The 14,633-nt window shown below is 30.1% G+C and overlaps 1 protein-coding gene across 1 annotated transcript in view; it reads right to left on the bottom strand.

Annotated features, from left to right (window-relative positions):
* Nucleotides 1-13,193, bottom strand: part of LOC129952172 (uncharacterized) — an 80,437-nt gene extending 67,244 nt beyond the window's left edge. Inside the window, exon 1 of the mRNA XM_056064629.1 lies at nucleotides 12,611-13,193. Within this exon, the coding sequence (XP_055920604.1) occupies nucleotides 12,611-12,683 (73 nt within the window). The 5' untranslated portion in view covers nucleotides 12,684-13,193. The remainder of the gene's footprint in view (nucleotides 1-12,610) is intronic.
* Between the last annotated feature and the right edge of the window lie 1,440 nt (nucleotides 13,194-14,633).

Raw genomic sequence — 14,633 nt, 5'->3', positions numbered from 1 at the left:
ACATTAGCACATCCTCCAGCCCTTATTCGATCATAACGGTAAAATACAGAGATTCGTTTTTTCCATACTTACCGAATGTGGAATGTTTTATCAAATTCAAACATTTTTTAATCCTCTTTGTTTTAGGCCAACGCGTGCGCGATCATTAAACAATAAAATACCATATCAAAATTTTAACGATACAAGCTAAATGAGTTTTGAACTCGTAAAAAATCTTAAAATACAAGTTTTTACAAGCTGTATACCCTCATCAAATAAAAAAGAGTTAAAAGCTTTACTTAATTGTATAGAAATGTAGAACATGAACTCATTTCAACTGCAACAATATACCTCACATTGTGTTGAGCTAGTTAAACATTTCATATACTCAACCATTAGGTCTCATTAATTTTAAAAACCTCTTTAATGCCAACAATAATAATATCGAATAACCTGATGTAGCTATTAAAAGGGCGAATCATATACAGCCTAAGCCTAAGATTATCACTGGGGGTAACAAGTTTTCGATTATTATCTTACTTTAAACTATCTAACTTTACACTCAATCTAAATATGGAAACAACGAAACCCGTTCGTAAAGGAAAATCAATTTGAGAACATATTTGCAGACGAACAACGACGCGGACGCGACGCGACGAGACGTTAGCCATCGATGTTGGACGTGGACGATGGCCGACGAGGACGACTCTGCCAAAGGTTTGACCGGTCCTGCACAATACGCCCTTAAGGTTTTTATACCTACTATCGACAGACCGACCGACCGGTGAGGAGATAGAGACTATACGGCTGGGATTGGCGCGGCGCGCGGCCAAAGTAAAAATACCTAACTTATAACCTATACGTTCGTTATACTCGACTCGCAGTCGTACGAGTTGAATCAACTTTTTATACTTTGGCAGCAAACCAGAACCTTAAACCATCCGATTGCCGTTTGTTCTGTTGCAATATAATGTACCTAAATAAAACACGACGACGACCGCGACGTATAGACTTCTTTTATTAACTTTTTATACACAAAGTTATAATACTGACTGGCTACTAGGTACATACATATATAAGACGAGAGTCGAGACGTGTGGAGAAGATTAAAGGGATTCAACATACAAAACTACAATCCTCGAGCACACTGTAATTATTTACCTTATGTGGCCCGATCGTTTTTATTTGCTTTATTTTGTTTTACATTTTGTTCTTTTGAGTGATATTAACCTACCGCGCGGTATCATCTCCTTTCAATTCGCGACGCGACGGACGTCCATCGGGCCCCGCAGACTGTGTCGTTGTTGTCGGTACAGCAGCGGCAGCAGCGACGAAACATTTTTATTTGGAATTTCAGAAACGCTGCTGTAGGGATAGAAGGATAGGTTTAACCATCACAAAGTCCCAATCCCAACCTGCCACCATAGGTCGACCGTCGCGTCGAGTCGACTATTGTCAATGTTGCATTAGCGTTTTGGATTTTTTTGTTTTTAGAATGTCTCAGTTCATCTATAATGAACATCTTAAATATTTGTGAAAATGGGCGTAATCAGCCTACATGAGAATAAGATTTTTGTATCCTGATTTCCACATCCGAAAAAACTGGTCGTAAAGAGGCGATTGTAATTTTGCTTTTCTTTTTTGCTTTGAAACCTGTTTAAGGACTTTTTGGAATTTTGTTTCAAACAAAGATGAATTCTGAACTCCAAAATTTAACCATCATTGGGTTAATGACTGCGGAATCAAATCGGACTACATTGGCTATGTTGCAATTTGCCAAATTTGCTTGCGACTTGCATTTTTATAATCACCTGTATTGCTAAATGAATATGTTGATATTTAGAGGTTTATGCACTTATTTGAAATCTTAGCAATCATTCCGTATTATATTGCAGTTCCAATTGATTGAAATCAAAAGAATATAATCAAATGATTACCCGTGTTTTATTGGAAAAGCTATCAATAGTATAGCAGGATCTTACACGAATAACAAAACCAATATCCCCAGTATGAATACTAACGATAAAAGTTTAAGTAGAAACTTACTATGGATGAGTTTTTGACATTTATACAAGTCTCGAATGGATCTTATGTGATTTCGTTCTCAAATGTTGGTATGATTGATATTGCATTTGTATCTCGATGGCTGTGTTCGTTTGTTCTGCATTTCGAATCAGGTGGGTTCCATTGGCGAAAAAAATCAATCTATTACTGTTGATATTATTTAGTTTTGTTAATGAAAATGGGAAACTGGGCTTATTTGGCAAGGGAAAACAATAGAAAAGATTATTAAGTTTTGAAATGTTTCCACCAAGCGTTTATCTCAGTTTAGATTAAATACATCTTTTTGGCGTTTCCACCACACAAGAAGTTTTAAAAAGGATTAAGTTTGACAGCACTTTCTAAAATGCATATAATGTTTGGTTGTTTCTTATATGAAGTACAAGTGAGATAGTTTAAATCGTGTTTAACAATAAAGAACTGAATAGTTCAGCAACATATAAGAATACGCTTCCTACTCCATGTCCAATTTGTTTTAATTTGATTAAAACAAAACTATATTTTTCGTCGGTGGACCGGAATCAAGTCAAATCAAGTTCATTTCAACTCGATTCAGGTATATACATAATTGAGGCGAATATCAAGCTCGCTTCAACACCACATTTTAATTGAGTAGTCTATGAACAAAGCCCTTTCTTGAAGTTTTTTGTTTTGTCAATTGTTTGGTTAAAACTTTGAAATTTTCTGAAAATTATCCATTTTAGTTTTTTTTTTGTTGAAGTTAATTTCCTCTATTTGTGTTTTTTTTTATTATTATTCTGACAGATCTACTTTCGGTTAAACCAATTTTTAAACACACAAATCTGTCTATTGGCGATGGGTTTTCTTGGGAATTTGTTACTATGCTATTTATAGAATGCCAAAAACTTTAAAAAATCCGTCTGTATGGCATGGAAGGAATTACCTTAATAGTTTTTTTATTTTATTTATCTAACTGCTTTAATTTTGATATATTTGTAAAGTGTCCAAAGTATACTTAAAACTTAATAGTTTTGTTTTGAATCTTATTTGAGTTGTTCACATAATTTAAATGTCAATTACCTGACATTACTTTATTTGTTAATAGGATACGTTTTATTTGAATGTCATTCAAGAAAAACAAAAAAAAAACACATAAAAGAAATAAACTAAAAGCATAACAAAATTTCTCAAAAAATGTTTAATGCAAAATTAACGGTTCAGCAGAGTAACGATCGTTCATGAAGAATTTTAAAATTTTTAACAAAAAAAGAGGAGAAACGAAACACAAAGAAATTACCTATCTGACACGCATATTAAATTATTTGATTATTTGATTTTTTATACATAATTTAACAAACTTTGTATGTATATTCCAAGTTGGAAAGTTTCATTTTTTCCCTCAGAAAATAATAAACACAAGTCTCGAAAGCAGTTTTGTTTAAAGCAAGTGTTTAATAATAATTATTATTATTGAAGAGAACACGCACATTTATCATTTAATATTTGAACAAAAAAAATATAAGAAAATATTAAATGAAATCCCATAAAAGTATTTTGTTGGTTTAATGTTTAATCACCGAAGGGTTACCTAACTTAAGTTTTTTAAGGAACAAAAAAAAAAAAATCGAAATTAAGGAGAAAACAAAATTGTTGAGTCACATGCAATAAACAACAAAAATAATAATTAGTTTTCACCATAGAAATCACATCGACTTTAAAAGATGATATAAGCCAAAACAGATATTTAATTGTTTTCATTATGAACAGTTACAAATATATTTTTAACTTTAAAGGTGAACTGATATAATGTCTCCAAATTTATGATAACTCTAGTAGAGGTTTATAAATTTGTTTGCAATTTTTATGAATCAATTAGACTTTTACGGAAACTATGTCACGTTAAATTTTGGTATAAGCGTAGTAGTTTTGCAACAATACTCAATGTTTACGTAATTTTGGCGTAGAGGCATTTCTTTCTAAAAATGCCAATAAGTAATAATTTTGCTACTTTTTTATACGAAATAATGCTTACAAGAAAATCAAAATCTTACTTTGTAAATTTCAGTTTTTAAAAATTACTGAATCGCAAACAACATCTGATGAAAGTGGCAAAATTTGGAACTTTGTAACATATTTTTTTTTTCAAAAATGATAGGACTCATTTTGAAGATTGTTATGAGCATTACAACAAGGAATATAATCATTAAACACACAAAAACAAAGGTATAGGAAATTCCAAGAAAGTTCTTTCTTTCAACCCCTTATTTTGATTAAAAAAAGTTATACATGGACTTCTATAAAAGCGCTTTACAGTACAGACTCAGCTTGTGTGTCATTTTTTAAAAATTTTGATTGCCGGCAGTTTTTAAATCAACACATTTTCTTACAACATACCTTGTTATTTTTTTTTGACAGAGAGTATTTTTCTAAAAAATAACCCTTAAAATATAATTTTATTACATTTTTTTTAGCTAAATGTACTTTTTATAAAAAAATTGTTCGAATTGTCGAAATAAAATCGAAGTTCAAATAGTGTGTTCTACAAAATCTCTACTTTTTAGGAAGTGGTTAGGACATAACCATGAAGATCTCCACGAAAGTTTACTTTTGTTAAAATTTTGAATGAATAAAATCTTCAAAATTATCGATTGTGATAAAAGAAGTATTGCCAGTTGAGTATACATAAGTGAAAACTGTACTTTTGAAAAATATATTTGATCAAAATTCTATGCCATTCGATAAGTATTTCAAATGAATGCAAATTTAGAACACTGTTTTTTGAAATGCTGTATAAACAAAACATTGGTGAATCCCAACATTTTTTACAGAAAGATAGTGTGTTCTTCAAAAGCGCATTTTTGCATTCTTTTGTTCTGTTTTTTAACATTAAAAAATGGCGGAACCTTAAAGTTTATATATGTACATATGTTTTAGCACAGAAAGAGTATTTTTGGAATGTATTTAATAAGTAGTATTGGCAAAGGTTGTTGCTCAGCTTTTTTTTCAATTTGAAAAATGTCCCTTACCATGAAACAAAATACAATTTTTTACCAAAAAATATGTTTTAATATTATTTATTGAAATTTGAAATTTCTCGAAGTTTCAAAGTTCCCTAGATATATTCTAATCAGTGATTTTAAAAGAAAATCTTGTGTGACCGTTCTTTCGGGATGCATTTTTCCGTCGACTATTTTTCAAGAACCGGTAGGGATATCGACTTCAAATAAATTAAGTCTTACAAATAATATCATCAAAAGATGGAGAGAAGCCATTTAAGAAAAAGGTGAATGATTGGTTGATTTCAAATATCTCTAGAACCAAACATTCTGGTGGATACTAAATTGGTATAAATTCGAGAACAACAACGGTTTTCTTATAAAACAAAAAAACTGGACAACGTATATTTTTTACCTCGAGTATTGTGCAACATAAAATGATATTGCCACCACAATAATTGTATGTATCGAAGAATAACGTTTTTCATATCTGGTAAAATTTTTACAAAAATCGAAGCACAACAAATTAAAACTTAAAATAAATACTACTTTTCAGTTTATTTGGTAAAAATTGATTTTCGACTCCAAATTATTGCCATCAAATGAAGCAATATAAAACTCAATATTTTATATGCATACATTTTTTTAACACCTAGTTATATTTTTAGAAAGAATTTTTTTATGAAAAATAAAATTTTTACGAAATTGGTAAAATCAGATTTTCGACTAGAATATCTCGAGAATAAATGAAGGGGTTTACTTACAAAAATTTTCATTTCCTTATTAAAAAATTTCATCAGCACTTTTTTTTAATAAATAAAAACCTTCAAAGAAAGCTGCTAAAACTCTCTCATCAATAAAAACTGATATTGAAATCAAAATCATTTTTAAATGTACAAAATTTATTAGTGTAAAGTTTTATTTAATTTTTTAGAAAATTAATATAAAAAATTTGGTATCAAAAAAGAAATGAAAACAATCTGTGCTGAAGTTGCTTTAAGGCAAAGAAAAGCAATTACGCCTTTGCTCCATTTTTTACTAATTTTCGTCAGAAAAATTTAGTCGAAATTTATGATTTTTTAATAGAAATTTCAGAAAGTGTAGAATTTGATGAAAATACAAGTTTCAAAGCAACTTAACTAGGTAAACGCATATACGAAATTAAATTTGTTTTGTTAACGATTATTCAAAATGAGTTTTTAAGAAATAAAAGCGTACTTTCAAAAATGATTCTGTCAAAATTCATGGACTTTTTAACATGCTTAGAATATTTATATAAACTACGGCAGTGTTTTCAGGCAAACCGTTCTGAGGAATCTTTAGTTTGAGCATTACACAAGAACGCTGTATCAATATCTGAATGAAAACTTCAGTTTTCTCTATAATATTTTATAGAATATGAACCTTAAGAATTGCGAGAAGCTTGAAGCAATTTCAAAAATAAGAATTGAAGACGAAGTTCAAAAGGGTTTAACAGCTAGGGATCTCTTAATTGAAATTAATATATTAAATCAAATGTTACCGATCTCAAACAGATAAAAGTTTTAAATTATTTATATTCCAACCAATTGCTTGAATTATACCAAAATTTGACAACTGCGTTAAAAATTCTCATAACGTTTTCCGTAAGTGTTGCTACAGGTTGACTGTAGAGCGATTAACAGCTTTGGCAACAATATCGCTGAAAAATATATACTGAATCGTATTGAAGGCGAAAAAATCGCTATACAAGATTTGAAAAAATGAAATCGCGAAGAGCAGCATTTTAATACCAATATTTTGCAAAATAATTTTATAAAAATCTTTCAAATGCATTAAATAATACTTTTAAATATTAAAATATTAATTTGTACGATTTTCGTTTTTCTTTTTAAGTTTGGAGTGTCAAAATTAAATTTGCTTGGGCGACAACAATCCCAGCTTTGAGACTGCATGCAATAACAAATAAAAACTGGATTTAAACTGAAGTTTCTTGACAAAAAAGATACCGACTTCAACCTTCATACAGAAAAGATGTTATTAATATTTATTTAAACTTACTTTTATAAATATTGACAGACGGGAATGGATGGAAAGTTAACAGGGTAAATTTTAAATTATGGCAACCCTGTTAAACTTTTTCTATATATTGATTTCCCTAGTCACCAGAACTCCTTTCGGTCAACCCATATGCGTATCCATTAAGTGACATTATCAATCTCCATCCCCATAAGCTAAGTGAATCCATTGAATTTTTGCTTGTCTGTTAATTCTTTTTTCCCGGTCGATTGCAAAACAAAAGCTAAAAGGTTCCAAAAATATTTATAAATATGTACAAAATTTGCTTGTGCCAATTCAAGTGTAAATATTTTCTTATCGATTAAAAAAATATTCAATATTCTATTTTTTTTTTTCAATAGAATAAGAACCTCTCAAGACTTCATGGTCAACGTGTATGCATAAAGTCACGTCGATCATCGTTTCGTCGATCACCGGCATCGTCATCCACAATACTTGATAATTATAAATAATTAAATAAACATTTTTTTTTTCTTTGCTTATAATGTTAAAATGATTAATTAACTTGATAGTTTTCATATTCGCATTTATATTAGCATAAAGAGAACCTATATATGTCTTGAGTTGTTTTTTATCATCACAAGTCAACCATGAAGTCAAATAAAATTTCTTATGCAAATTCAAATTATTGCATTTTTGATTGTTTACAAAAGCTAATGGGCATATTCTTCTAATTATAGAATTTGTGTTAATTGACGTTACTACATAATTTTGTGTCTTTATATTCATTCGGGAGTCAATTTTATTATTAAATAAATATAATAATTTGTCTTTATTCAAAAGATAATATAAGATTTTTTTTGTAAGGAAAATCAGAGTTTTAATTCCAGATGATAGATGTTTTTGAAAGAACTTCAATGCCTGAAGTATTCTTTACTGTTTATTTTGATATTTAAAATTAAATTATTTTTAGGATTTGCTAAATTTGAATATAAATTGTTTATGGATTTAATGGTCAATGAACTACAGACTTAAGACGTAATAATTATAACACGCACATTTGGAAGCCTTTAGCAAGATAAATATTTGCATGAGATTAAAATCAATCTGTCTTTCAAACTACTGTTAGATTCTGAATTTTAGTATTCAGAAAACAAACGCTTTTAATACTTTTGTATTTAAGTTTTTTTGATTAGATCGATCAATTCAATTTTATCATTATTAATAATTTGTTTTCAAATTTCAGTGGATGTTGTTATTGCATTTATTTAAGAAAACTTAGATGTTATTTTTATGCCTACAAATTTGTGGGACTTAAGAAAGATATCCAATTTTAATATTGAACGGTCTTCTTGAGAGATCTACAATATTAATAAGAAACCAAAAGGCTAGTATAAAGCTCACACTGATAAATGAACTTTAGTAATTTTAAAAACAACTTCATATTTTGAATTCTTTTGTTTCAATACAAAATTAATTTTGAAATTTATTTATTTTTTGACAAGAATCTGTAAGTTTTATTTTCATAAAAACGTAATTACGTGTTTTTAACAAAATAGTTTATAAAGAAAAATTCACTCGGCTTTGCTTTTTTTTTAATTTCTACACATTTCTGACAAATCTTTCTGAAGGTTCTTATTACCTTTAAAAAAAGATTCTATGTAAATTGGAACAACTAAACTTTCTCATGTACTCAAAGTAATCAACTTGAGAAATAATTTTTAAGACATTTTAGTTAGTTTTTTTTTAAATGCTTATAACATCACCATATTTGTGTAAAATACGATTTTATTATAATCAATATATGTATTTAATGCGTTGAAGTCAAAATACTGTATGATCAAAACTCTGTACCTTAAAATGTTGTATTTTAAATTTCTGCAAAAAAGAAAAACTGTTATAAAAATTTTAAATAGAGCGCCTTTTCTTTTTTCGTGCTCCTTTCTCAAGGACCTTTAAAGATATCGATTTGAAATAAATTTTGTGTTACAGATACGAGTATTATAAATAAGATGTACTGAAAGGGTTTTTAAAAAAAATCGTTTAAGTTTTTTTTAGTATACCAATTTAAAAAAAGGAACATTTGGGTGACCCCAATTATTTCTAAAACCAATAACGCTAGCAACTTCAATTTAATTGTGCGCGGATTAAAGGGGTTATGAATACCCTTATAATGATTAGTCGCAGTGCGAGCAATTACGATAGAAAAAAAGGATTAGAAAGGAGAGACCGATGCACATTGTTTTTGCCTGGTAAAGCACTCCATATTCGTGTTGTGCGGCCAAAGAAAGAATCGATGTACTGAACAGTCCGAAATTGGGCCCTAGGGTAAAAGATATGCATTCCTAGAAGTAAGGGTATTATGGTTGAATTGTTTAAAGGGAGGAATGCAACTGGCTAGTTCACTAGAGCATTGTATATAAAAATAACGATAGAAGAATGACAGGTATGAGAACTTGCAGCAGTATTTAAGAGAAGCAATATCATTTTCAGAATTCTTTTTTCAATTCTATCAAAAAGACTCAAGTTCGTTATTGGGTCACACAGCTGAAATATAATAATTATACTCGAGTTTTAAACGAATAAAAGCTTAATAAATTATAGCCAGATCTTGCATCGTCAGAGAAAACCTAGACACTTAGCAGCATTTGTGGCAGTTCCGTATATGTGACCACTTCACGACAAGTGGTTTGTGATGCACATACCCAAAATTAAAAGCTCTTCAGTCTCTTCCATGCAAGTACCACCAATAGATAGTGGCATTGGGGGAGGGTTACGCTTTTCAGACAGTAGACAATATTGAGTTTTCGAATACTACATTCTACATGGTTTCTTATCCCCCATTGTGCAATGCTGTAAGGATCAGGTTAATGAACATATCATACGATGCCGTTGGTAGTCCACATCCGAAGAACAAGGATGAGAATCTAAAAACGAATATGAGAAGCTGAAGTTACTTTCATCCGCAAAATAATTAAGTGTGTTAGAAGCTTTACACAAAAGATCATGTATAAAAATAAGGACGAGCGTCGGAGACAAAACGGAGCCATGCGGCACACCATCATTTATTTTTTTGTGTGGATATCATATTTGAACCCGTCCAATACTACTTGAATTGAAAGTTCCGAAAGATCATTCCTAACCCAACAAAGAAGAGATCATCAATTCTAAAAGCAACCATTCTCGATAAGAGAGCTTGGTGCCAAGCTCTATCAAATGCCTTTGAAATATCAAGTACAATGATCTTTCTTTCTTCAAAACGATGTTAAAATTCGTTCCACTTTTTGGTGAGATAAAACATAGGATTACTTGTGGATCTATTGCTACGAAAGCCATAGCCATATCTTAAGAATCATTCGTTCTTCAAGATATTTCTTAAGTTGAACATTAATCAATCCATGACCTTGGAAAGAAGAGACGTAAGTGGAATTTGAATATTTGGCAAACAAAAAATGATATTACATCTAAAAAAACTTTTCAAAAAAAAACTTTTCACAGTCCAAAAAGAGCATTTTTAATATCTAGTACGGTCTTGAGTCTTGTTTACAAAAACTAAAAACCTAAAAAAACACTACTAAAAGTTTATAAAAACTGATTTTCGATTCAAATATCTTGGCAACAATCAAAGACATTGCCTTTCAACTAATGTTATGTTATGAAAAATATTTTAAATTTTAAGAAAAGTTCAACAGTGACTTTATAAAAAAAAATTTCAAATAATACTACGTAAGATTTGTAAAAGCAAATGTTCAATTAATTAAAAAAAAAGAATGGTCTCAAATTTGGTTTTCGAATAAAAATGTCGAAAACGGAACCAGAAAATATTAGTGCTAATTTTTTGAAAAATTCAATTTACAACTTTTCTTACATATGTAAAAACATATATAAAAAATAATAATTTAAGTGGCCCAACAGTCTATGAAGAACCATTGCCTAGTGACTTACAACTCTCAACCATTCCTGTGTGAGAGAAATGTTGTCAGGGATGGAAGGGACCTACAGTTTGTTCGCGTAAAACGTCGTGGTTTGATAAATACAAATTATGAAGTATATCGATATAAATATGCAAACTCAAAACAAAAATTCGCAATCTTTACTTCAAGTATTTTTTTAAAGTTCATTAAAAATGTTCGAAAAATAAATACAATGCACAAAATTAAGTGCTTAACAATTTGATTTCAAGTTCCGCAACTGACTATACTATTACTTTATGACATCAGCTTTGACACAAATGGCCATCAATCAGATTTGCATGAATAATTTACTGAAGGTTTTTTCGGTAAATGATTGATAGAAAAAACATAAAATAATAATTAATTAATTTAAATATTCTCACACAATTGTTTTGATAATGTTTAAAAATAACTGAAACAATGTTTGACCTTCTATACCAGCTGGTCATAATTATTATTTTATGACATTTGCAAAAATAAGTTAAAACCCGAATAACCTGTTCAATAAAATTTAATAATCTTCTTTAAAAAGTAATTCATTTGTTAAGAACAAAGAAATCAATCTACCTTGAATGTTGTTAAAAATAAAAGTGATCCTTTTTGAAAATGAAGCCAAATGATTCAAAACCTTCAACAGGTATCATATACATTTCTACAATTTCACTGAATCAAGACAAAATCTAAATAAACCGACTTAATGCAAATGAAAGACAATACCTACAAAAAATAAAAGAAAAACAAATGTGAAGGTCAATGCAGAGCCTTCGTCTAGTTGTCATCTTCGTTATCGTCGTCGTCGTTGTGGTGTATTTTATACACAAAAATGGTAAATGTATTCATCAACGACAGTCCGTATATGCACAATCCGCACCGCCAATAACCACTGGTAAGCCATATGGTTTAAAAGAAGACATAACCAATGGCTGAGTCACACAATAACTCTACCGACCGTTCGTGATGTCATCTCTAAAAAGGGTACTTCAATCCTCCTGTATGTTAAGATAATAAAACTCAAAATTCAAGATTTACCTGAATCTACCAGATACACAATCTTCATTATAACTGATCAAAAACACGTTTAATTTCATTCCAACCAGCAGCATCACCGATATGACATCTATCTACTATATCATCTTATCTTTTGAAGAAAGAACAAAAGACAAATCACCAAGACTTCTGCAATTCTATAGATCAGAAGTCGAGATGTCTACAAGACAACTAATCTACGCACAAAGAAAACTAACAATGAAATAAAATACGTTAAAGTTTGCAAAAAGAAAATAGTAAAAGATATTTTAAAAAAAGTAACAAACAAACAACTCAACCTTGAGTAAGATGAAATATAAGCAACTTAGCGAAGGTGTTAATACTAAGTACTGCTATTTCTATTACAAGAACCGTTTCGCTTTTATCTCTCACAATAAATATACAACTCGATTGTCTGAAACGCTTATGTCATCATCATTTTGCAAAGAGGAAAATTATTATTATTCTCCATTTATAAATATGGATCTGCACACAATCCTACGTTCGAAGTCGTAGTCGTCCGGCCTACATATTCATATAGGAAGCCCACTCGATCTCAAGCCTGATACCTGTACGTTACATACCTCTACCTTACCTACCTACGATAGTATTGTTGTTTTATAGCTTAACACTTACCTTTGGCTCGAACGAATCCGATTAATGTTATTCCAATTACAAGGAGAATAGTTACAGCTGAGATTTTCTGCATTTTTAACAATTGATTTTTCTTTCTCCTTCTTCGTTTTCTTCTTAATCAAGATTTATTTACAGAAATTTTAAAACCAAATAAGTAACAAAATAAAATTTATCACATTAATTTGCAGAAAATTTTGCACAGTTTTTTTTCACAAATTTAAGCAAAAATAAAAAAGAGCGATGAATTTAAAAGAATATCAATTAATATATTTTTTATAGAATCACTTATGAGAAACTCAATTTCTATTTTGCAATAAACTGCACATTTATAATAAATCTCAAAAGTAGTTGTAATGCTGTGTGTACCTAGATGTAGATGTTTTATAATTTTTTGCGAGAAAAGCGCACTAAATCCCGACCAGTATTATGCAGTTGTTGTTGTTGTTGATGTTAAGACCTTAAAGCAACTAGAAGGCTTTATACAAACGACAGACAACAAACAATAAATTCGAAACGAAAATCTGATCCGCGATGGAAGCCCAAAGTGAGTTGTCTTTAAGACAGCTCTACGAAAACTAAACGAACCGAACTGAGGCGATGCAACCAGGTGGAGTAAATACTCGTAGTATGCTTTTTTAACGTAGAACTACACTATACTCGTACAAAGTGATCCAACAACCACTTAATATCCAGCTTTACTTTAGCTATACAGCACTGTGGCTAAGGTACGGAGCTCGACGATTTATTGAGACGATCTACAGTGGGATAGAAGTGTTTTTGAAACAAGGTTAAAATCGAACTAAGTGTGAAATAAAATTCAACTGATATTTGTTATAAAACATCAAACTCTACGAAACTTTGCAAACCAAAAAAAATATGTTGGTACTTGGTACTAATTTCTGCGCCTTACTTTCGAAATAATAACATGTTCATCTTTTCTTTTGTTACTCTTCAGTGATAATCGACCCTATCGTGGGAACCGTCGAAGAGGAGTTTTCTCCCCAACGCGTCCGATAATATTTTGAAATAAATTATTTAAGTGGTTTAAGGTGGTTTCTAAGTAAAATGTATCAGGAAATTCGTTGGAGCTCTGGCTTATGACATTATTTAGGACTCCTACACTGCAAAGCGCAGATATCCTTTTAAATGCATGCCATAGAAAAGTTCGTAATGGAATTAAACGTTCTACAGGATTATTGAAAAGAAAATGTCATTGTTTTTATGTGGAAGACTGTCGCGCTATCCACCTTTTAAAGCTGCTTAAATCGTAAACACTCTAAACAACCTATATGTTTACCTTTTGATTCAAATTATGAAATTTTCGAACATAAAGATTTCCACAATATGGAAGAGTAACTGGAATATGTGAAATTGAGACAAAATTTTTTTGAAATCAGTCAGCTACAATTTGAAATGAAATAGTTCAGCTCAACTTTAATGCATAAACGTTGATTAAAAATGTATTTATTAAAAAAACAATGACATCACGGTTTTTGTCTTTGGTTTTTAAAGTTAATTCAAAAAGAATAATCACTTCCTTTCTTGGTGTTTCACTTAAAACTGATGAAAACAAATCACTTGCATCCATGGAGTTATTTTGGGTTTTTAAAAAGTGAAAGTAAAGTTAGTTAATAAAAATTAAAAACATGATTCCATCAAATTGTTGGCTTGTACAATTTCAAATTCCAATTTTTTTTTTAACTTCAGTTTTTGCAAAGCTATTTGCCTTATTTCGATGTTTTGAGCTTCAATTTCTTATAGTTTTTCTTTTTCAGTTCTTAAAACGTCGTCATGTGAGGGATGAATTGTTTTTAAGGTTTTGGGTTTGCCCTTTTAAAATATTCTTGATTCCTAACTTGTTTCGTCAGCAATTGAATCAAGAACATAGGTCTTTGGCGTCTGGTTCTATTGACTCCATTTTGATGATGCATACTTGATATTTCATTTTCCTTTGTTTTGTTCTTTTATTCAGCTACAGCAGTATTTGATATGGACGATTTCTCCAGTGGCACTTGGTGTGATC

This window comes from Eupeodes corollae, chromosome 3 (genome assembly GCF_945859685.1).
Source record: "Eupeodes corollae chromosome 3, idEupCoro1.1, whole genome shotgun sequence".
NCBI classification, from domain to species: Eukaryota; Metazoa; Arthropoda; class Insecta; order Diptera; family Syrphidae; genus Eupeodes; species Eupeodes corollae.
This window is presented reverse-complemented; position numbering and strand designations above follow the sequence as displayed.